This window comes from Macaca mulatta, chromosome 7 (assembly GCF_049350105.2).
Source record: "Macaca mulatta isolate MMU2019108-1 chromosome 7, T2T-MMU8v2.0, whole genome shotgun sequence".
Taxonomy (NCBI): domain Eukaryota; kingdom Metazoa; phylum Chordata; class Mammalia; order Primates; family Cercopithecidae; genus Macaca; species Macaca mulatta.
In genome coordinates, this window is record NC_133412.1 from 93,114,529 (window position 1) to 93,137,202 (window position 22,674).

Consider the following 22,674-nt stretch of genomic DNA (forward strand, 5'->3'; position numbering starts at 1 on the left):
TAGCCAGGATGGTCTCGATCTCCTGATCAAGTGATCCACCAGCCTCGGCCTCCCGAAGTGCTAGGATTACAGGCGTGAGCCACCACACCCAGCCCTAAAACTGTAAAATTTTTCATCCTCTTTCTCAGACATTTTAACTTTGGTGCACATGGGGCTGGGCTCAGTGGCTCACACCTGTAATCCCAGCACTTTGGGAGGCCAAGGCGGGCGGATCACTTGAGGTCAGGAGTTCAAGACCAGGCTGGCCAATGTGGTGAAACCCTGTCTCTACTAAAGATACAAAAATTAGCCAGGTGTGGTGGCGTGCACCTGCAATTCCAGCTATTTGGAAGGCCAAGGCAGAGCCACTTGAACCCAGGAGGTGGAGGTTGCAGTGGGCCAAGATGCTGCCACTGCACTCCAGCCTGGGCGACACAGCAAGACTCCATCTCAAAAAAACAGTAATAAATAACTTTGGTGCACACTAAGAATAATTTTTAAGAGATTTTATACTCTACATTCCTAGTGAGGGAAACACTACTTGCTCTTCAATTATGTAAAGCAGGGGTATTTAATTGCCTTTCTACAATGACTAAACATAAACTATCTTCAAATGATTTCAGTATAATTTTTATTACCTAAAAAACAATGGGATTTGGCATTTAGGGTAATTCCACTGTTAACAAATCCTAAACCATTAAGAATCAATCCTAAAATTTAAGAGTTAGAAAAGGCTGTAAGGATAACTTAATTCAATCCTTCATTCTACAGATACAAAGTCCAAGAAAGTTTAAACTAAGTAGAAACCAGAATCCAGATCTTCTGCCTCCCCAGCCAGTATGCTTTCAAGTCTTTCCTCTAGTAAGACATAAAGTTACTGAGAAGTCCTTCAAATTTCTATCATGGCTATACATTTTAAATAAATATATGCGTAATTAAACAGAATTTAATTTCCATAATAATAGTCAGAAATGCTCACTAAATAAAGGAAAACAATGAATAAATCTTGTAAATTATTTTAATACAGTCTCTTGAGATCAATAACACATTGGTAAACTTTCTGCAGAAGTGCATTCCTAAATAAATAAACCCAAGGCAACAGCTGACAAAAAGGTAAAGTAGTAGCTTTATTTTAAAATACAGTCTTCCTTTGGTATCTTTGGGGGATTGGTTCCAGGAACCCTCATGGATACCAAAATCCTTGGATGCTCATGTCACTTTTATAAAATGGCATGGTATTTGCATATAACCTACAGATTCTCCTAAATACTTCAAATCACCTCTAAATGATTTATAATACCTACAATGTAAATGCTATCCAAATAGTTATTATACAGTATTTTTAATTTGTATTTTTTATTGTTATATCATTAATTTTTTCTCAAATATTTTTGATATATGGTTTGCTGAATCTGCAGAAGCAGAACCTGTGGATACAGAGGGCCAACTGTAAACACCAAAAAAATTAACTTTAAAAAATAACTATCAATGTGAGTTATTTTAAATACAAATAGGGACTGAACATACATGCATCAAATTGTACTCTCGTTCACTGACATAAGCACACCTCCAAACAAGTTAATATGAAGGTAAATACATAAATATATACAAATAAATACACATACCCAAATAACAAGCCACACATCACCCACCATTTTCCAAGACCAAAATTTTCACATAAAACATACAAATACAGCAAAATATCAGTGTACATTAACATACTTACATATACAGATATGCATAAATACCAGAATTCAAAGCGACATGTAGCATATAACACAGGTACTTAAGGCATAAACAACACAGCTCAGTCAGAAACAGCCCAGGGAGAAACAGTTATCTATTGAAACAAATACTATTGTGACCTTCCCACCAGGGATGAAAATTCAGCAGTTCACAATGGAATTTAGATTAATAAAATGCTTATGCTTTAAATAATAGAAACAAAGAAACCAGACTCTAAACCACTCCCCACTGCCAATGAGTTTGTTATGTCGATAATGTGAAGACAACTTCAGAGATTTAAAAGCACAGGGAAGCTGAGGAGTCCTAACTAGGAAAAAGATTTGCTAAATGAAATCACTAAAGAGGAACATAGAAACATTCTGCAAAGTTAGCTAAATTATCTTTATTTTTTTAGAAACAAGGTCTCACTTTGTTGCCCAAGCTGGAGTGCAGTGGCATGATCTTAGATCACTATAGCCTCAGACTCCTGGGCTCAAGGGATCCTTCCAGCCTCAACCTCCTAAGTAGCTGGGATCACAGGTGTGTGACACCATGCGTGGCTCAAATTCTTTTTACTTTGAAGGCCCTGCTAGAAACTTGCTGCTGCTCTAATTCACGACTTGGAGAGGCAAAACTAAAAAAGCTGTTGCTGGGTTCAGGTGCTGTGGGAGAACCCACAAAAAATGGTTTGAACTGAAAATCTCCATCTCCATCGCCCCGATTTCGAACAGGTGTATTATCCAAAGGAAACCTGGAGTTGTTACCTAGTGGGGAAAAAAAGGGAAAAACATAATTTTATTCATTTGTTATCTACATAATCTACTTCAGAGGAATCATCAAATATATATATATATGAATATATTTTTTTCCTCCAGTATTTGTTTTAGAAAAAAACAGACATATAAAATCTTTTGCCCTAGGTTAAGAATAATCTTTTTAAAAAACATTGCAATAAACGTTCTAGAAAAAATATAACGATGAAATATTGGCATATACCATGACCCAATATCAATTAGCATGGGATTAAGACAAAGCAGATAATAGATCTGATTAAATGAACATTTAACTACTTCCACTGAACCCTTCCTTGGCTTTTACAGGTTTTAAAGGATCAAATAACTAAAGGAAAATGCTGACTATATATCCTTCAAGCTAACAGTGGTAGCAGGAGATAAAGAGGTTAACTGTGTACAAAAAAAAGAATGGGAAAGAACTGGTGAATATGAAAAAAATAAGACAAGTGGACAGTGACAAGAAAAAAATATCTATAATGCCATTTACAGTAACTCTGACTAAATTACATTATGTAAGTAAAACTGAAAGTTAAGCAGATATTTAGGTTTTTATTCTTATATCTGATATTCCTCATCTCATCATCTCATACCTGCTCCCCACCTTTTTTTTGTAGAGACAGGGTCTCACTATATTGCCCAGGCTGGTCTCAAACTCCTGGGCTCAAGTGATTCTCCCACCTCAACCTCCCAAAGTGCTGGGCCGCACCTGACCACCTCACAATTTTTCTAAGACATCATCTCCTCCCCTATTAAATCTTCTTCCTCAGCCTATAGTAAATATCCAAAAATTAGTATTAGGAAAGTCCAGCACAAGAAGCTTCACTTTTTTGTATGCCAAAAACAATTTCCATTAATAGCATAGCAAAAACCTATTGGATTTTGTTGCATAAAGAGTAGTATAAAGGAGAGAGCGCAGGAAGATATGAGATTAATTTCATCTGCAAGGCACCTAACAAGCAGACAAGAGATGGAATCATGCTAGATTGTGATTTCTAGAAAGAAAGAATCCTATTTGGATAATCTTTATATCTTCATTAGTTAGGATCATACCTAACAACCTGGTACATAAAACATACTAGATAAATATTTGATAAATGGAAAAATGATTAAACAAAAGAACAAAACAACCAAACTGACAACTTAAGAATTGTACAATCAGTATTGGCAGGTGAAAAAAATAGAAACATGGCCTTCTTGGAGGATAACAAATGGTTAAAAGTATAGGCTCTGAAAACAGGTTAGTGATATTGACCAAATTACTTAACTTTCTGTGCCTCAGCTTTCTCATCTGTATAAAAGGATAATAATACTTCATAAAGTTTTGTAAATTATATGAATTTATGTAAAACACTTAAAACAGTGCCTAGCACTTAGGAATCAATAAATGACAGTTAATATTATTATTACTACAACTACATATCTTTTAATTTAATGCAGCAATTTGCAAACTTTCATTTTGCAGAGATTAACTCTGCTCAAATTAAAGATTTAATTTAAATGTAAGTAAATACAATAGATAAAAGCAATGATGTACAGGTTGAAACATGGGTGAAGAATTCATAGCCTACCACAACTCAAGACCCTTATCATCTCCACTGAATGCTTGGAAGTGGGCAGAGCAGTATAAAAAATCATTGATTTAAAGAATAGACACTGGATATCACATGTCCTTTCTTACCTAAGGGGAAGCCAAGAACACCAGACTGTGCAATCATGGATGGTTCAAGGGTGCCTTCATGGTTAGCAATAGTGATGTTTCGTAACCTAAGGCTATCATAGAGGCCTTGGAGCTTTTGATACTGACGATTGCGCTCCATAAGTTTCTCAGAGATGTCACTGAACTTTTTCTTGTATTCTTCTAGTACTTTCTTCATGGAGGTGACCTCCCCTTTCATAGAGGTCAATTCTACATCCTTGCTTTGTATTTGCTGAGTATATATCTTCTCCATCTGTTTCAGATGGCCCTCAGCCTTGCTGAAATTGTATTCTTGATAAAGACGTTCCTGATGTACCTGGTTCCAAAAGAAAAAAGATTTTTAAGGTATGGGGTACAAAGTTATACATTGTAAAATATTATACAAACACAAAAGGAAAAGAAAGATGCTTATATAGGGATGTTATTTTAACATTTAGAACCCAGTTTAAGAAGCAATCAGGATACACAATGAGGCACAGAAAACAGTAAGTTATGTTATTAAATGCATAGAAAAAAAGTCTGGAAGAATACTCTCAAACCACTAACTTTATACCACCAAAAGAACTGAGTATTTGTCTTACTTTAACAAGTGACATGTTTTCCAAAGGTTTTTAAGAAATATAATCCCATTTTTCAAGTCATCCAGAGCATGAAGAACAGACTCTAAGACAACCCCAAATTATCATTGTCTCCTGGTACATACACCCTTGTGTAACTCCCTATCCCCTTGCATGTGGGCAGGACCTGTGACTACAATACTACATAAAATGTGACAGGTTGTCACTTCGTAAGTATATTACCTAAGACTATAAGGTCTGTCTTACTACGAGACACACTCCCTTGCTGGCTTTGAGGAGGCAAGCAGCCATGTCAGGAAGGCCCAAGAGGCAAGTAACTAAGAGTCTCTGGTGAATAGCCAGAAAAAAATTGAGGACCCAATGAATCTAGACAGATCTTACGCTTTTTGCAAAAATAAACTCAAAATGGTTTACAGACTTAAATGTAAAATGCAAAACTATAAAACTCCCAGAAGATAACATAGGATAAAATCTAGATTATCTTGGATTTGGCAGTGACTTTTAAAATATACCAAAGGTATAATCCATGAAAGAGAAAATTGATAAGCAGGACTTCATTCAAGTTAAAAATCTCTGCTCTGTGAAAGACCCTGTAAGAGAATGAAATGACAAGTCACGGATCAGGAGAGTATATTTGCAAAAGATAGCTCTGAGAAAGGATCAAAGAATACTTCAAACGCAGTAAGGATACAAAGAACACTTAAAACTCAACAATTAAAAAAATTTAAAAATAGACCAAAAACTTCATATACACCTCACCAAAAAAAAAAGGCAAAAAAGCATATGAAAAGATGCTCCACATCGTATGTCATCAGAGACATGGAAATTAAAATGAGATACCACTATACACCTATTAAAATGGCCAAGATCCAGAACATGGACAATACCAACTTCTGGCAAAGATGTGGAGCAACAGGTTCTCACTCATTGCTGCTGGCAATATAAAACGGTACAGCCACTTTGGAAGACAATTTGGCAGTTGCTTACAAAAATAAACATACTCTTACCACATAAGCCAGCAAAAACACTATTTGGTATTTAACCAAAGGAGTTGAAAAATACAGGAGCATGTAAGAGAAACAACTTACCCAGAAAAATATAATAAAAAGTTACTTAACAGATGACAAACATCCTTAATAAGTATAAGAGTATATGTAAGATATAACAATACATTCAAGGACATGCTTAAAGTTATCCACAGGGAGGTCTTTCAAAGGAAATACTAAAGTAGAAATCATAAAGGGAAGAAGTTAAGGATGTGTTATTTGATAAGAATGCTTATCATAGTATTTTAATAACTTGGAAATAAATTATGCTAAAAACAATATAACCATTAAAATATGATTATAGAATAGTTAACTAAAAAATATTTAACAAGATATTCACACCCAGTGGAGCATAGGCTACTCAGGAGGCTGAGGCAGAAGAATGGCTTGAACCCAGGAGTTAGAGACTAGCCTGGGCAACACAAGAAAACCCCATCTCAAAAGAAAGAAAAATACATACCAGATATATGTTGTCAACTCTGACAATAAAACAGTGTGTTATTATCTTACTTTTATACAGAAGACAGAGTGTGTGTGTGTGTGTGCGCGCGCATGTGTGTGTACCCAAAATATCAACAATGGTTATATCTGAGTGATGGAATTATGAGTGCTTTAATTTTCTTCCTTTTGATTTTCAACAATAAACATTATTGAAAACAAAACAAGCTAATAAGACAGTTTCTCATATACTCATAAAAAATAAATATAAAATAATGAAGAAAAGACACTAGAAGCTCCCACAAATGCCTGAAATTATATGTTCAAGAGAAACTAGACTAAGCACTAACCTGATATGTCCAGAAGGCCAGTGCTCGGGAGCTAATGTCCAACACGATCTCTGGTCGCAGTCCTGCCAATACCATAGCTTTATATTCCTCTGATGGACTGAGTTCTGTGCGGACAATATCTAGCTTTCCAGAAAGGGTACTGTTGCAGGCAGGACAGATAGCTGGTGAGCGACTAAACTCACCACTGCCATGCTGATCACAGAAGATGTGAGAGCAGGCAGTGACCCATGCATAGCCAGAGAGTTTGATGCGACACTTTCGATAATTACAAAGCAGCATGTCTTCACACAAAGACATAATAGGATAGTGAGGTCTCCAGAAGCTGAAGAGAGTCCTAATAAGGGGTAAATAAAAAGGCCAAGTAAGTTAAATTGCAATAAAAATAAAATAAATAAGTAAAAAATAAATATAACATGCATGTTTTTATTATAAAATACTGCACATTTTATTATATTCCTTGTATTTAGTATAATTGATATATTGATTTCAGTTACTCAATAATATTAATTGTGCTCCTTGTTTGTCCGGTTTTCTAAAAACACTTTAAGGATAAAGGTAAAGACAAAGGTGGTTACAGATCTTGCTAAAGTCAAAAATAATATATATGTGGGCCATGGGCAGTGGCTCACGCCTGTAATCCCAGCACTTTGGGAGGCCAAGGCAGGCAGGTCAGGAGTTCGAGACCAGCCTGGCCAACATGGGGAAACCCAGTCTCTATTAAAAATACAAAAATTAGCCAGGCGTGGTGGCTCAAGCCTGTAGTCGCAGCTACTAGGGAGGCCGAGGCAGGAGAATCACTTGAATCCGGGAGGCAGAGGTCGCAGTGAACAGAGATCGCGCCACTGCACTCCAGCCTGGGCGACAGAGCAAGAATCTGTCTCAAAACCAATATATAGGCCGGGCGCAGTGGCTCACCCCTGTATAATCCCAGCACTGTGGGAGGCCGAGGCAGACGGATCACGAGGTCAAGAGTTCAACACCAGCCTGACTAACATGGTGAAACCCCGTCTCTACCAAAAATACAAAAATTTAGCCTGGCGTGGTGGCGTGCGCCTATAGTCCCAACTATTTAGGAGGCTAAGGCAGGAGAATCGTTTGAACCCGGGAGGCGGAGGTTGCAGTGAGCCGAGATCGCGCCATTGCACTCCAGCCGGCGACAGAGCGAGACTCCACCTCAGAGAAAAAAAAAAAAAAAAAAAAAAGGTGCCTTGGCCCTCCGGGTCGACAGAAAGGAACACTTGGACACCTTTATCCCAGTAGCCCCGCTCAGTGAGTTTCCTCAGGTATGTCACCTGGCAGCCACGTTAAGAGGCCTATTTTACGTCCGGGGCAGAGGCGAAGCAGAGGAGCTGGGAAGCTTTAAAGCTGAGCCCTCGCTCAGGCAAGAGAGGCGCAGCTAATTCGAATCTTCCACCAGTTGGGAGTAAGCGCCTATCTAATGGCTGTACAAGCTGCGTGAGGGCCAAGTTTTAGAGAAACAGCCCCACAGAAATTACAGTCTGGAATTTTCAGTCAGCTTTCCGCGCTCAGTAGAGAAAATAATAATAACAAATGATACTTAATCTGAGGCTGAAAGAAAAAGCGCGGAAAAACTCCGTTGCCTCCACAGCTCCACAAGCGAAGATTCCAGGATTCTCTGCGCGAGTGCTCCAGGGAACTACACCAGAGCGCGCGTGCGTAGGGTTGCCCCGAAGCATCCTGGGACCTGCCAGGCCCTGTGGAGGTGCGGCGGGCAGCTCCGGCTTTCTAAGAATCAGGAGAAATTCCCAGAAACGGTGTGACAGCTGTAATTGGACAGCTGGCACCTCCAAGTTGGGGTAATCCACCATTTTATTTTTTATCCACCTTGGACTAGACATCTTTCCAGCTCTCACACATCTTCTATACACATTTAAGGAAGTTATAATTTTCTTTGAGTCTGCATTGCAAACATGCATTACAGGGCTTTACATTAAGCGATAGTGGGCTGGGCGCGGTGGCTCACGCCTGTAATCCCAACACTTTGGCAGGCTGAGGTGAGCGGATCACCTGAGGTCTGGAGTTCAAGACCAGTGTGGCCAACATGATGAAACCCCGTCTCTACTAAAATACAAAAATTAGCTGGGCGTGGTGGCGGACACCTGTAATCCCAGCTACTCCGGAGGCTGAGGCAGGAGAATCACTTGAACCCGGGAGGCAAAGGTTGCAGTAAGCCGAGATCGCACCATTGCACTCCAGCCAGGGCAACAAGAGCCACACTCCATTAAAAAAAAAAAAAAAATTAAGCGGTAGTATTGAGGGTCACAACTTTGAGGTGACCTACCTGCGCGTTCTCCTGGAACTGCTGGCAGTTCCAGGCATTACCTATAGGCATTACCTATAGCAGCTGCTGTAGGTAATTATTTTCTGCTTAATCTATATGGATGTTAGAATTCAGATTAAAAATTAACCTGAAGAGGAAAGCTAGAAGGGTCCTCAGAATATAAACCTTAATGAAGCTTTTTTTTCTTTTCCAGATAGGGTCTCACTCTGTCGCCCAGGCTGGAGTGCTGTGATATGATCTCGGCTTACTTCAACCTCCGCCTTCCAGGTTCAAGCGATTCTCCTGCCTCAGCCTCCCGAGTAGCTGGGATTACAGGCGCCTGCCACCACACCCAGCAAATTTTTGTATTTTTAGTAGACACAGGGTCTTGCCATGTTGGCCAAGCTGGTTTCAAACTCTTGACCTCAAGTGATCCACCCACCTCGGCCTCCCAACGTGCTGGGATTACAGGCGTGCACCACCATGCCCAGCCTTATACCGTCTTTTGTAGCCATCCTTCCAGATGTTGTGACCCTATTATGAATTAGTAACAGATGCAATTAGCCACACAGTGGACATCAAACCCTGCAAACCCCTTTCTGAGTAATGCCAAAACCATAATATCAAATCTTTTTCCTTCAAACAAAAAACTGTCAAAAACTGTGCAGCTTCCTACAAGGTTTGTCAACTGGTTCAGAGTAATTAAGCCTTTGTACATTTCCTAAAATATATTCTGATAACTTTAAAGTGATAACTTAATTCTAGTATAAACCAGTTTCAAAAAAATGAAATCTTCATGTGTGAACCATGTACTCCCTAACATCTGTTTTTGGCTGTTCGAGGCTTTTGTGTGAATTCTGGTTTTAACTATGCCAAATGTAGAAATATTAATACAAAAAAAAGTACAACTCATTTAAAGTTGAAAAATGCAAAATATTCTAATTTGACTAGTACCTAACTTTGTGATCCTAGCCTTTGTACTGCACCATGATCACTTCCTGGAGATGTATCTAAGTTAATACATACTTAACATTAATTCATTTTAACACCATGTACTGCAAATATGCTACAATTTATCCATTCTTCTAATAGACATTGATTGCGGGTTTTTACAATTAAAAACAATACTGCAATGAACATTCTGTACATGTCTCCTTGAGTACACATGCCAAAAATTCCTCTAGAATACAACACCCAGAGGCTGGGTTAGTATATAAGCAACTTCAAATCAACTAAATGTTGCCAAACCACTCTCCAAAGTAAAGGCATAAATTTCACTGCCACCAGCAAAGTATACAAGAGCCCAATGCTATAAATTCAGCAACATGCAGACATGTCAAGTTGTTTTATTTTATTTCATTGTTGTCTATCTGATGACAGTGAAATGGCATCTCAGTGTTGTTTTAATGTACAACTCTTTCATTACTGTACAACTCTTTCATTACTCGTAAGAGTGAGCATTTTTTCATCTGAATGACTACTCAGGGATCCTCATCTGTGATTTGCCTGTTCACATCCTTTGATGATTTTCTTGATTTATATGGATTCATTTAACAGTAATATGCCATGCAAACATAAGTTTGAATTTTAGTGTACACAAATGTATCAACTTTCCCTTTTTGTACTTATGTCTACTCCAATATCATCCTCTTGCTTTTCAATAGTTTTAAAGTTTTGCTTTTCATATATACAACTTAATTCATTCTTCCCAATATAAAGAGTCTGAAAAACTCACAATAAGAGTTGTGAAGGCCAGAGTGACCACAACATTCAAGAAAGCAAACATTCCAACAACTTCACTATTTGATGGAGTGGTAGTCTAGTCTATAACATTCCTAGGTTATCTTTACCATGCAAGGGATACAATATGCATCAAAATATTAGGAATGTTGTATTTCACTGCTTTTAGAATGATATTTAATCATATTTATTGACTATACAAAACAAGGCAACCAACCACAAAGACAAAACTACTAAGAATAACAAAATCATATTCCAGCTCTTTGGGAGGCCAAGGCAGGTGGCTCATCTGAGGTCAGGAGTTTGAGTCCAGCCTGGCTAATATGATCAAACCCCATCTCTACAAAAAACACAAAAATTAGCTGGGTGTGGTGGTGGGCACCTGTAATCCCAGCTACTCGAGAAGTTGAGGCAGGAGAATAGCCTGAACCCGGGAGGCGGAGGTTGCGGTGAGCCGAGATTGCACCACTGCACTCCAGTCTAGGCAACAAAGTCAGACTCCATCTCAAACAAAAAAAAAAAATTATAGATATGAAATACTTTCCATGAGAATCAGGCCAGGCGCAATGGCTCACACCTATAATCCCAGCACTTTGGGAGGCCAAGATGGGCAGATCACCTGAGGTTGGGAGTTCGAGACCAGCCTGACCAACGTGGAGAAACCCCGTCTCTACTAAAAATACAAAAATTAGCTGGGCGTGGTGGTGCATGCCTGTCCCAACTACTCAGGAGGCTGAGGCAGGAAAATAGCTTGAACCTGGAAGGTGGAGGTTGCGGTGAGCCGAGATCACGCCATTGCACTCCAGCCTGGGCAACAAGAGCAAAACTCCGTCTCAAAAAAAAAGAAAAGAAATACTTTCCATGAGAATCTATATAGAGAAAAGCCGTCTGAAGATATTATAATGAAGGAGAAAAGGCATTGAGTTTCAAGCAGTAGTTGTGCTATATTTAAACACATAGAAGTAACTTCCTGTTTGTTTTGATACCTTGTTTTTATAGCCAAAAGTTGAGATTTGCAACAGACAGAAAAGTCTGACAACCTGAAGACCTATTTCTTGTAATTTATGAAATGGTTTAACTCATTTGTTTACTATTTTTAGACAAACTACTGAATATTCATGAACTGTATATTATTGATAAAGCAATTTCAAGAATCTTAATCTAAATAGGTTTCATATTCTGGCCAACACAAGTTATTACAGTTGCATACCATTTGTGAGATTCTGGTATAAGCATGAGTATTAAATCTCATTACAAAAACAGTGAAGTATACCAGACTTTCAATATTTGGATTTTTATTTTGTACCACTTGTATTTAAATATACCATTATGGATGTAAACACAGCATATAGGACAGTATACTTTAGCCAAAACAATTGAGAATATTTCAACATGAAGCAGAAATGAGTTTTTAACCATACCTGAGTGGTATGTGCAATTTAAGTCAATGATAAATATCAAGTAAGATTGTAAACAAAATATTAACAATAAAAGATTTTTAAATACCAGTAAGCTTTTATATATCTATTCCTCACATAAATAGATTGGTTTTGGCAGTCATTCTTATAATAGGCATTGATTCCAGGTTTTACAATTAAAAACAATACCACAGTGAACGTTCTATACATGTCTCCTTGAGTACACATGCCAAGAATTCCTTTTGGAAACCGCCGTGTTTTGTCAATCAGGGCTTCCCCCACCTTTCCCCCCGCCCCACCCTGAACCCTCTATGGCTCCCACACCCAGAGACTAGGTTAGTATATAAGCAAATTTTTTTTGGTATCTCTTCTGGGCCAGGTCTTAGGGGAAAAGAAGGTATCCTGCTTTCATGGAGTTTACAATCTACCAAACGATCTAAGAATGACAGAAGAAAATGAAAATATTATTTTATTCTTTCCTTTGCCACCTCTTACATTTTTGCAAATTGATTCCATAAAGCCATTTCTGGTGAGAAAAGTCCATCTTTAACTTGAAGAATTATCTATCTTCATACTGCAAAGAAAAGTTATATGTATAATTTTTTTTTTTTTTTGAGATGGAGTATCTCACTCTATCACCCAGGTTGGAGTGCAGTGGCACAATCTTGGCTTACTGCAATCTCCACCTCCCAGGTTCAAGCGATTCTCTTGCCTCAGCTTCCCAAGTAGCTGGGACTACAGGTGCGCACCACTATGCCCGGCTAATTTTTGTATTTTTAGTAGAGACAGGGTTTCACCATGTTGGCCAGGCTGGTCTTGAACTCCTGACCTCAGGTGATCCGCCCACGTCAGCTTCCTAAAGTGCTGGTATTACAGGTGTGACCCACCGCACCCAACCAAAAAGTGTATTTTTAAAACTGCCCTGACTTGTGTGAGCAACCACTCTAGAAAACCAAGTAAACCATTTAAAATTTGAACATGAATGACTTTATAGTATAATGTTTCAGTAACTCCCAGAACCAACTGGCTTTCTTTCATAGCGCTAGATGAGAGCTATCTAATTACTATATGCTCATGTTTTGAAACTAGGCTGCTGCTTTTATTTTTTTAATCACAGGTATATTTTCTTAATCTAGAATCACCACCCGTTTAGTAATTGTTTGACTCCGCAAAAATCAGAAGGCACTAACGGACAGCCAGCCCATCCTCATGGTGCCCTGAGTGAAGATAAGCCATTTTTGATATATGATGGATCAAAATCCCACTGCCTAAGGCTCCAAGCAGTGAGAGGAACAGCCATCAAAGTGTACCTCCAACCACATTAATTTAAGAAACGTTTATAAAAAATAAAGACATCCCAACCTGGGCAACATGGCAAAACCCCATCTCTACAAAAAATACAAAAAATTAGCCAGGCATGGTGGCCTGTGGTCCCAGCTACTTGGGAGCCTGACATGAGAGAATCACCTGAGGCTGGGAAGCTGGGGCTTCAGTGAGCCCTGATTGTGCCACTGCAGTCCAGCCTGGGCAATGAAGTGAGTCCCTGTCTCAAAAAAAAATAAGACATCAAGAGACTCTTATAAGATAGGAATCATTACATCTAAGTAACTAGAACTAAGAACTAGAAGAGATCATTAAGGATCAATTGATTCGGCAAGGCAAAATGAGGAACTAGATAAAAAGTTAGTACCAAAATCAAGATTAATCAACTAAAGAAAATGTTATTCCAACAATTATATAAAGATACACACTATAGTGCCTGTGACTAATTCTAGAACTTAATTAAGTTTTGAGGGGCAGGGTGAAGGTAATGAGGGGTAGTCTAATTAACAGAAAGATATATAAGCAATAAAAACAAAGAATTTCCTTGTTTTTTTTTTTTTTTTTTGGAGATGAAGTCTAGCTCTGTCACCTAGGCTAGGGTGCAGTGGTACGATCTCAGCTCACTGCAACCTCTGCCTCCCAAGTTCAAGCGATTCTCCTGCCTCAGCCTCCCGAGTAGCTGGGATTACAGGTGCACACCACCACACCCAGCTAATTTTTGTATTTTAGGTAGAAACAAGGTTTCACCATGTTAGCCAGGCTGGTCTTGAACTCCTGACCTCAGGTGATATGCCCACTTCGCCTCCCAAAGTGCTAGGATTACAGGCGTGAGCCATCACGTCAGGCCAAAACAAAGAATTTTCGTCAATCTATTATGCAGATGTCAAAAATTGCCAGGGAGTACAGAATCTAAGAGAAATATAAACATGGATTCTGAAGACAAAATAGTTAACATCAAACTAAGCATTTATCATATGCTTTACCCACACCCTTACTAATTTAATCTTCAAAATAACCACCCTGAGTCAAATACTATTACCATTCTCTAAAATATAAATATAAAATATAAAACTAAGACACAGATAATTAGGAAACTTGCTAATACTGCATAACTGGTGAAGTGATAGAGAGCATGGGTTTGAACCCAGTCTGACTCCAGAACCCATATATATACTATACTATGCTACTTCTCAACATCTTTAATTGACTTTTTTGTTTTTGTTTTTGTTTTTTTGGAGATGGAATCTCGCTGTCACCCAGGCTGGAGTACAGTTGCACTATCTCTGCTCACTGCAACTTCTGCCTCCTGGGTGCAAGCAATTATCCTGCCTCAGCCTCCTGAGTAGCTGGGACTACAGGCGCACACCACCACGCCCAGCTAATTTTTTGTATTTTTTTAGTAGAGATGGGGTTTGCCATGTTGGCCAGTCTGGTCTCAAACTCCTGTGCTCAGACAATCCATCCACCTTGGCCACCCAAAGTGCTAGGATTACGGGCATGAGCCACCACACCTGGCCTCAACTGACTTTTAAAAAATGAAACTTATAGCACCTTAGCAGCTGGCCATGAAGTCACAAACCTGAATTTTCAAAGACTCATATATATGTCAAAGCTTCTCAATATCAACGTAAGCCTTACCATAAAAGAAAAATGTAGTAATCATCTACTGTATATCCAGGATTTACAGCACCAAAGAGGTCCAGACTGGAACAGTGAGACTCAGATCTGGTTTCAGTCTCTCGAAATTTTACTTCTGCAAAAGACAACAAAAGCTAAAAAATTATTTCAACTCCTGATATTACTTTGAGTTGTTTGTATTTCCCGTATTTCACCCTTCTTTCTACCTAATTCTCTGCTGAAAATGCAGGCATGGGTAAAGAATATAAGCTTGTCCTAAGTTACTTAAAATAACTTTTAAAATATTACAATACATGAATACAATAAAATTAGAAAATAGGTTTATAATAATACAAGATAACTTGTAGAACTCAATTCTAGAGAAAATAACCGCTAGTATTTTAGTATATATATCCTTTCCGATTTCTTAAGCAAACATATGCATATAAAAATATTTAAGCAGAAACACATTGCTCTCTAATGTTTTTCATGTGTCATGAATATCATTCTATTTCAATAAACATAAACCTGTATCATAACTTTTAAGTGACTATATAGTGTTGTATTGTATAGTCTTCACAAAATTGATTTAACCAACTCTGTGTTTCCCTTAATCTATATGTATAGATTGATAAAATAGTGATTGGTTTAAAACTGCCAGGCTAAATTGCCTATAGAATTATACCAGTTGCCAGTGCTTTTTCTGTAGTGTTTGAACTTTTAGATTAAGGATTCCTGACCCTAGTTCTAACTCACAAAAGTGATTTTTTGGGATTATAGAGATATCACAAAAGATCAAAGCACAATAAATTAGTCTCAAATTCCTAACTTATTATTTATATAAATTTATTATATATAAATTCATAATTTATTAAGGTTTAAGAATCACTTGGGATTACAGACTAAATCCCAGTATTAATTCCAACAAGCAGAATTCAATTGCAGGTGTTTGCCCCTAGCTTTAGTCTGCTCAGAGCATGTGTTTAATCAGGCTGATCAGCTGAAACACGGACTTAACATGCATTTCATCATGGCAAACTGTAAATGACTGGGGAAGGGCAAACCAGCACTGGCTCCTTATCCCTAAACAGGAAAATTCTCTTAAGGTTAGAACTAGGGATTTTTTTCAATTACCAAATTCCATCCACTAATAACACTGAGTCCCAAGTCTTGCTAGGTGATTAGAAATCCAAATGAGGTAAAAATGAAGATTTTGCTCTTACTCTTACCTCTGGCATCACATGAATCCAGCTTCTATCTAGAAATCCAGTTGAACCACAGGATCTATCAATTACCTAGGATCATTTCTGGAAAATTTAAAACAAATAAATTCACAAAGGTTATGATTACATGACAACTCACACCAGCATGTTCTACACCAAGTCACAAGAAAATTTAGAGTAACTGTTCATCCTTTATTTAACTCTCCATTCATTAATATAAACTATTGACTCATCTTTCGGAGAATGTCACCAAATGCCCAAGCTCACTATCAAATAGGGCAGCATCAGGAGTTCAAGGTTACAGTGAGCTGTGATCATGCCACCGTACTCCGCCCTAGACAACAGAGTAAGACCTGTCTCAAGAAAAAAAAAAAAAAAAAAAAGAGCAGGACCTCTCTTTTTTTGTACACAAGCTTAATTTTGTATAAATGTACAAGTTGGATAAAACTGCACAATAGTCTAACCAACTTCTGAAAGGCTATAAAGGTCAACAGTCTCACAGTAAGAAAACAGTTACGCAAGAGAAAGGAGTCAAGAACTTGTAAGATTCAGCTAACTGAGAAAATAATCCAAAATAGTCAGTTTTTTCAAAGCATGTTTCAATTTCATTTGAGCCAATGCAGGATTGTATTTAACCTTTACTCTTCATAATCCTTTGTCAAAATAATCTGAAGAAACTCTTCCCTTTACATAGGAAAATTGAATTAGTAACATTTGGAACCAAAGTCTGCCACAAGATGGCAACGTAAGAAAGAGGCTTGCTTTAATTTCCTCTTCCAGCATTTGAGTGTAATCTGAACTTTAAGGTCAAATACATACTAGATGTGCAGTTCGTCTTTGCAGGCAACCTTCACACTATTCCCTACTCTTCACCTAATTACTAGCTAGAAAATTTTTTTATTTACTTGTAATGATCATCTAAAACTTGTTAGCTAAAAATACTAGTTATACTTTTATCATTGTGTTCTTTTTCATGCAGCAATGTGGAGATTTAAAAATCCATAACCTCAGACACAATCTAGCCAGAAAGACAAGACTCATAGAAATTAACATACCACCAAATAAGTGGTAGAAGGCAAGTAAGGTTAAGAAAAAAAGTAGGATTGGTCAAGGAAGGCTTCATGAAGCAAAAACAGTGGGTCATAAGTGGACCTTGAAGTTGCATGTCCAATAAGCAACCACTTAGAGTTAAAAATTAAATTTCTCCATTACACTACTCACATTTTCTTACTCAATAGCTATATTGGCAGTATAAACATAGAACATTCCCATCATAACAGAAGGCTGGACATCAGTGCCTTTAAGAATGGGTCTAAAATAAGCTGACAGAAAGAAAGCAGTGGCTATCATTCTTTGGAAATCCTATCTGTCGAGCTGTATAGAATTTGTATCATTTAAATTTTATAACCCCCTATTTACAAGGAAAATTGAGGCTCAGAAAAATTACCTAAATTTCCTAAGTTACCTAATTTATTACCTAATTAATTACCTAATTAATTACCTAAATTACCTAACTAGTAAGGGCTAGGATTTAAATTCAATTCCATCAAAACTCCATACTCTTTTCACTTCACCATGATACTTCCTACAGAAAATAAGCAGAGCTAAAGATGGTTTGCTTTAAAATGTAAAGCAGTGATATGCTAGCTAGCTCAGAAGGTTGGAAAGAAACTGAAGCATTTTAAATATCTCAGACAGATATGATCAAAATGTTATTTTACTCCTTCCTTGCCCTACATTTCTATAGTGCTTTAACTATGTAAAATGTTTTCAGATCAGCAGGATTCAAGGTTAACTAAGAGAATGAAGACAAGCAGCAAGACATGGTGTGAAAGGTTTCTACAGTTTTAACAATGTCTACCTTAAAACTCCTTGATCTCTCCAAACCCAAAATCAGTTTTTTTAAAAAGGAAATTAAAAAAAAAAAAACTACTTGATCTAAGTATTCTTACAGGATAATACTTATAGGTTGAAAGGAACAACTTCTCTATTAATCTCAACTCACAAACAAAACCCAGATTGCAAAAGGCCTGATCTTTTTGTTCTGACACATAGCACAAAGCCTGGCACATAAATCCTGATGTTAAATATGGGATACCTTTCGCAATGGGTGATGCCCCCTGCAGGATTCTAGTCATGCATGCTTCAACAAGTGTCATTCCAACACACAAAGGACATTTCGTATTTACTAAGTATTTTGGAAATGCTCCATAAACAATCAATGATCCCAGCATTTTGTTGACTGTGGGCAGTAATCACTTCAAAGTACTAGTGTTCATAGCCAAAAAGTACATTTTATATGTGTGAACAGATGCTTCATGAAGGCCTAATACAAACTACAAATTGATACTAAATCAGCAGATACTTGTGTTAAGATTTCATTACCATTCCATTTGACTCTATTCCAATTTATTCAGTGCCACCTAGCATTACAGGATACAATGGTAACTCAAAGAATCTCTAGGCTAGGCGTTTTAGATAGAAAAGGCACACATACGTGTAATAAAGAGAACTTAAGGCAGCTTATGTGATCAAAATTCAAGTACCAGGCTTTAGGTCCCATCAGTCTTTAACCCTTTCTGTTGAGAATATCCAAATTCAAGCCCATGATTTTCAGGGGGTCTACAGATGGGCCAGTGCTGGACTGGCACACAGGGTGCTGGACTTCCCTCCTCAGTGGATTTCATCTTCAACCTGAAACAAAATGAAAACACAAAATTTTGTTCATACGAAGTAAATACTAAACTGATAGCTTGGCATAGTTTTCCTTTAGAGATAGTTATATAAGGTACTGCTATCAGAACAGACTCCAAGTTTTAATTCCCACTCACTATCAGAGTTTCCTTCCTTTTTAAGGCAGAATAGTATTCCACTGTACATATGTATCATATTTGCTTTGTCCATTCATCTGTTGATGGACCCTTAGGTCAATTCCACATCTTGGCTTTTGTGAATAATGATGCAATGAACATGGGAGTATAGATATCTCTGACACACTAATTTTATTCCCTTTGAATATACCCAGAAATGGGATTTCTGGATTATATGGTAGCTCTATTTTTAATTTTTTTGAGAAATTTCCATACTATTTTCCATAATAGTTGCACTAATTAATATTCCCTAAAATAATAGATTTTGAAATCATACAAAACTAGATTTTAATCCTGGCTCTCTCATGTATTTGCTGTGCCCATGGGTAAGTTATGGAACTTCTCTAAACCTCAGCTGTCCCCTCTTTAAAATGAGAACAAATACTACATACCTCTTAAAACTTCTGTGAAGACCGAGGTAATAAATACACTTTGCACTGTAGCTGGCATGGTGTTAAATGTTTAATATGTTATTTTTATGTCTTGCCCAAGCTCAACCAGCTAGTGAGTAGAAAGGCAAATATTCTGCCTAAAAATTTCACACTTTTCCACAGCCATAAAAAAAAAAAAAATCATGTCCTTTGCAGCAACTGGAGCTGTTGGATGCTGCTGGAGGCCATTATCCTAAACAAATTTATGCAGAAACAGAAAACCAAGTATCGCATGTTCTCACTTATAAGTGGGAGTTAAATCTTGGGTAGGGAGCTAAATACTGGGTTCACAGGGACATAAGGTTGGGAACAATAGACACTAGGTACTCCAAAAGGAGGAAAGGAGAGAGAGGGGCAAGAACTGAAAAACTTCCTATTGGGTACAATGTTTACTACCTAGATGGCAGAATCAATAGAAGTCCAAACCTCAGCATCATGCAATATATACCCTGTAACAAACCTGCACATGTACCCCATGAATCTACAATAAAAACAAATTTAACAACAAGAAGTCACACTTCTCACAATAACCCAGAAGCCAGAAAGATCACTCATATAGTACTCATAAGGGCCCTTCCAACTCCAAGATAATGGGTCTTTTATTTTTTATTTATTTTTTTTTTTGAGATGGAGTTAGTTTACTCAGAAAATCTACTGAAACAAAAAATGTATCTTTTAAAAAAAATAATTTTTAAAGAATACTATGTGACCATTATAAGGAATGTGGACACTCTACTCATGGAACTTAAGTGGAAAAAGTAAGACACATAGTAGAGTAGGTACAGTAAAAGGGAAGGATACCCACACATATCTGCTTATATGCATAAAATATCTTAGTAACACTGTTATGAGGGAGAGAGGAATTGGATGGCTTAGGGAAGGGGATAAGAAACTTTGATATCTTTTGAATTTTGAATCATATGAATGTATTACCTATTCAAAAAATATATATATGTATATATGTATTCAAAAAATATATATAGTATTCAATATTTTATATATATATATAGTATTTTATATATATATATAAAATATATATATAGTATTTTTTTTTTTTGAGACAGAGTTTCGCTATTATTGCCCATGCTGGAGTGCAATGGCGCCATCTCGGCTCACCGCAACCTCCACCTCCCGGGTTCAAGTGACTCTCCTGCCTCAGCCTCCCGAGTAGCTGGGATTACAGGCTTGCGCCACCACGCCCCAAAAAATAAATTTTAACAATGCTTGAGAATTATGAAAATTATGGGAGGCCTACAAATACCTATTACTACATTCGATTAACTGGTTTATTATTTGTCTTTCTCACACATTCTGCCTGTATGGATTTCCCACACATACATCATATAAAAATTAACATGTATCAAAAGAAAGGAATTCAGTGAAATTACATTCAAGGTCACTAGGCAAAACTTTTTATGAGAAAACAGATATCCAAAATACTTACTGTAAATAAATAAGTACTGCTTACTTCTAAAGGTACCTAACATTTATTACATACCAACTAGAGCCTAGTTTTTATATATTTTATCTGATCTTGGAAAGCTAAGCCTTGGAATGGCTCACTGCTTCTCCCAAGGTCACCAGAGCTGTAAACTGTGGCGCTGCAATTTGAATCTAGAGGCTTGCCCTAAACTAAGGTCCCTGATCTTGTACCACAGCTTTTAAGGACACACTCACCACAGTGGCAACATTAAAAATTAGCAGCTCCTCTTAGGGCTTATCTGTCTTCAGAGTTTGCTGTCCAGGTTCACCAAGAAAGCCGAAATGATCTGAGCAAAAGCCAGGGTAAAGACAAGGTCCGCTACAGTTTCCACAAACCCAGTAAGGACCTGGGCCCTCTAGACACTCACCGGAGAATTAAAATCTACTGAGCTGAACGCCTTCTCCCGAGATCTGACCTCACCCAGAGAGATATAAATCAAAACAGCATTGGGATGATAATATCTTTCCCTCAAAGCAAAATGAAGTCGGCGTTTTCCAAGAACAGACGCACTATGCACATGAAGCACAGTCTATTGTTCCTGGGTCACCAGGACACGGAGATGGAAGGCAAACCCGGTACTGCAGAGGCCCACGTGGAAACAAGCCAGGCAGAGCATTTCACTGCCTTCTCCCAACCTCCACACAGCCGACATTAACCTCCTTGCGACTCACACACACTGCAATGCCGACTTGAAATAAAGGCCTGCCACCTGGGTATATAACTCAAAGGGAAGAGAAATTCAAAACAATTAGAGAGCAAAATTAAGTGCACACTCACCAGCCCACCAAAACGGAGAGGGAAAGAAAGTGGAGAGACAGGAAGTCGCCTTGGGAAATGTCTTCAGAACCTGATTGGCTAATGAGTTCAAGAGGATTCCCTCCTCCTTTACCTTAAAAGGTGCTGAAATGACGTAACCCACTCCACCCCTCTCTATGGACCAGTGATGCTTCTTGCACTATTTTTAGAGTGAACTTCTTAAACCAAGTTTCCTTTTGAGTTAATGTACTTAGGCAAAAACAGACTAATTTTATACACATTCTTGTTTGCGTGGGCCTACTGTATTCTATTCCAAAGAATTTTCATCCCTTAAGAGTAATTTCGTATCCTTTGTGACCTCAACATGGTTAATTTATGCTAGGCAACAGATTCCATTATAAACAGTCTAGATGATTCAAGTTAAAATTTACCTTCATTTTTCCCCCCAGATCCAAAGCTGGCCTGATAAAATTTACCTTCAGGTAATCTTCGAACTAACAGGCTTAGTAGAAAAACAGTAGATGGTTAAGTGTTTTAGGTTTCAAATAAAATTTAGCTGATTTTGAATCTGAACTTGCCACTTATTTGCACACATCTAAGCCTCAGTTCCCTCAACTATAAAAAGAGGGAAAAAAGATGAAATCTGCCTACTCTGATTGTTGTGAGGATTAAGTAAAATAATTTATATAATGTACTCAGTACAATGCCCGGTACACAGTACTCAACAATGTTAGCTGTTATTATTGTTATTACATATTTCTTGTTAGGTTTATCTTCCCAAGTAGGCTATAAACAACTAGAGAGCAAAGTGTACGTTTTACACATCTCCAGACCAAAACAATGACTTTCAGTGCTGAAGACATAAAAAGACAAAATAATTGATTAATCAATTATTTTGACTCCTCACATTGCCCTTCAGTTAAAGT

General features: G+C 37.6%; 1 protein-coding gene and 2 non-coding genes across 13 annotated transcripts; all 3 read right to left on the reverse strand.

The window, feature by feature from the left end:
- Nucleotides 1–979: 979 nt before the first annotated feature.
- Nucleotides 980–21,795, reverse strand: CCNB1IP1 (cyclin B1 interacting protein 1). Of its 11 annotated transcripts, none has more exons than XM_077940482.1 (9): nucleotides 21,770–21,795; nucleotides 18,755–18,902; nucleotides 16,215–16,292; nucleotides 15,007–15,121; nucleotides 12,541–12,619; nucleotides 8,165–8,352; nucleotides 6,607–6,940; nucleotides 4,177–4,510; nucleotides 980–2,468 (listed from the first exon to the last, which is right to left on the reverse strand). In XM_077940482.1, exons 5-9 carry the CDS (start codon nucleotides 12,559–12,561, stop codon nucleotides 2,266–2,268), a joined length of 1,080 nt encoding a protein of 359 aa, XP_077796608.1. In that variant the 5' UTR covers nucleotides 12,562–12,619; nucleotides 15,007–15,121; nucleotides 16,215–16,292; nucleotides 18,755–18,902; nucleotides 21,770–21,795; the 3' UTR covers nucleotides 980–2,265. The 11 variants fall into 11 exon arrangements, with proteins under 11 accessions (XP_077796608.1, XP_077796609.1, XP_028707183.2 ...); XM_077940483.1 differs by lacking the exon at nucleotides 21,770–21,795 and adding an exon at nucleotides 21,360–21,669; XM_028851350.2 differs by lacking the exon at nucleotides 12,541–12,619.
- On the reverse strand, nucleotides 13,200–13,347 carry LOC114680022 (small nucleolar RNA SNORA79). The gene has a single exon (XR_003732099.1). It is a non-coding gene; the product is annotated as a small nucleolar RNA SNORA79 (small nucleolar RNA).
- On the reverse strand, nucleotides 15,949–16,025 carry LOC114680034 (small nucleolar RNA SNORD126). The gene has a single exon (XR_003732109.1). It is a non-coding gene; the product is annotated as a small nucleolar RNA SNORD126 (small nucleolar RNA).
- Nucleotides 21,796–22,674: the final 879 nt, after the last annotated feature.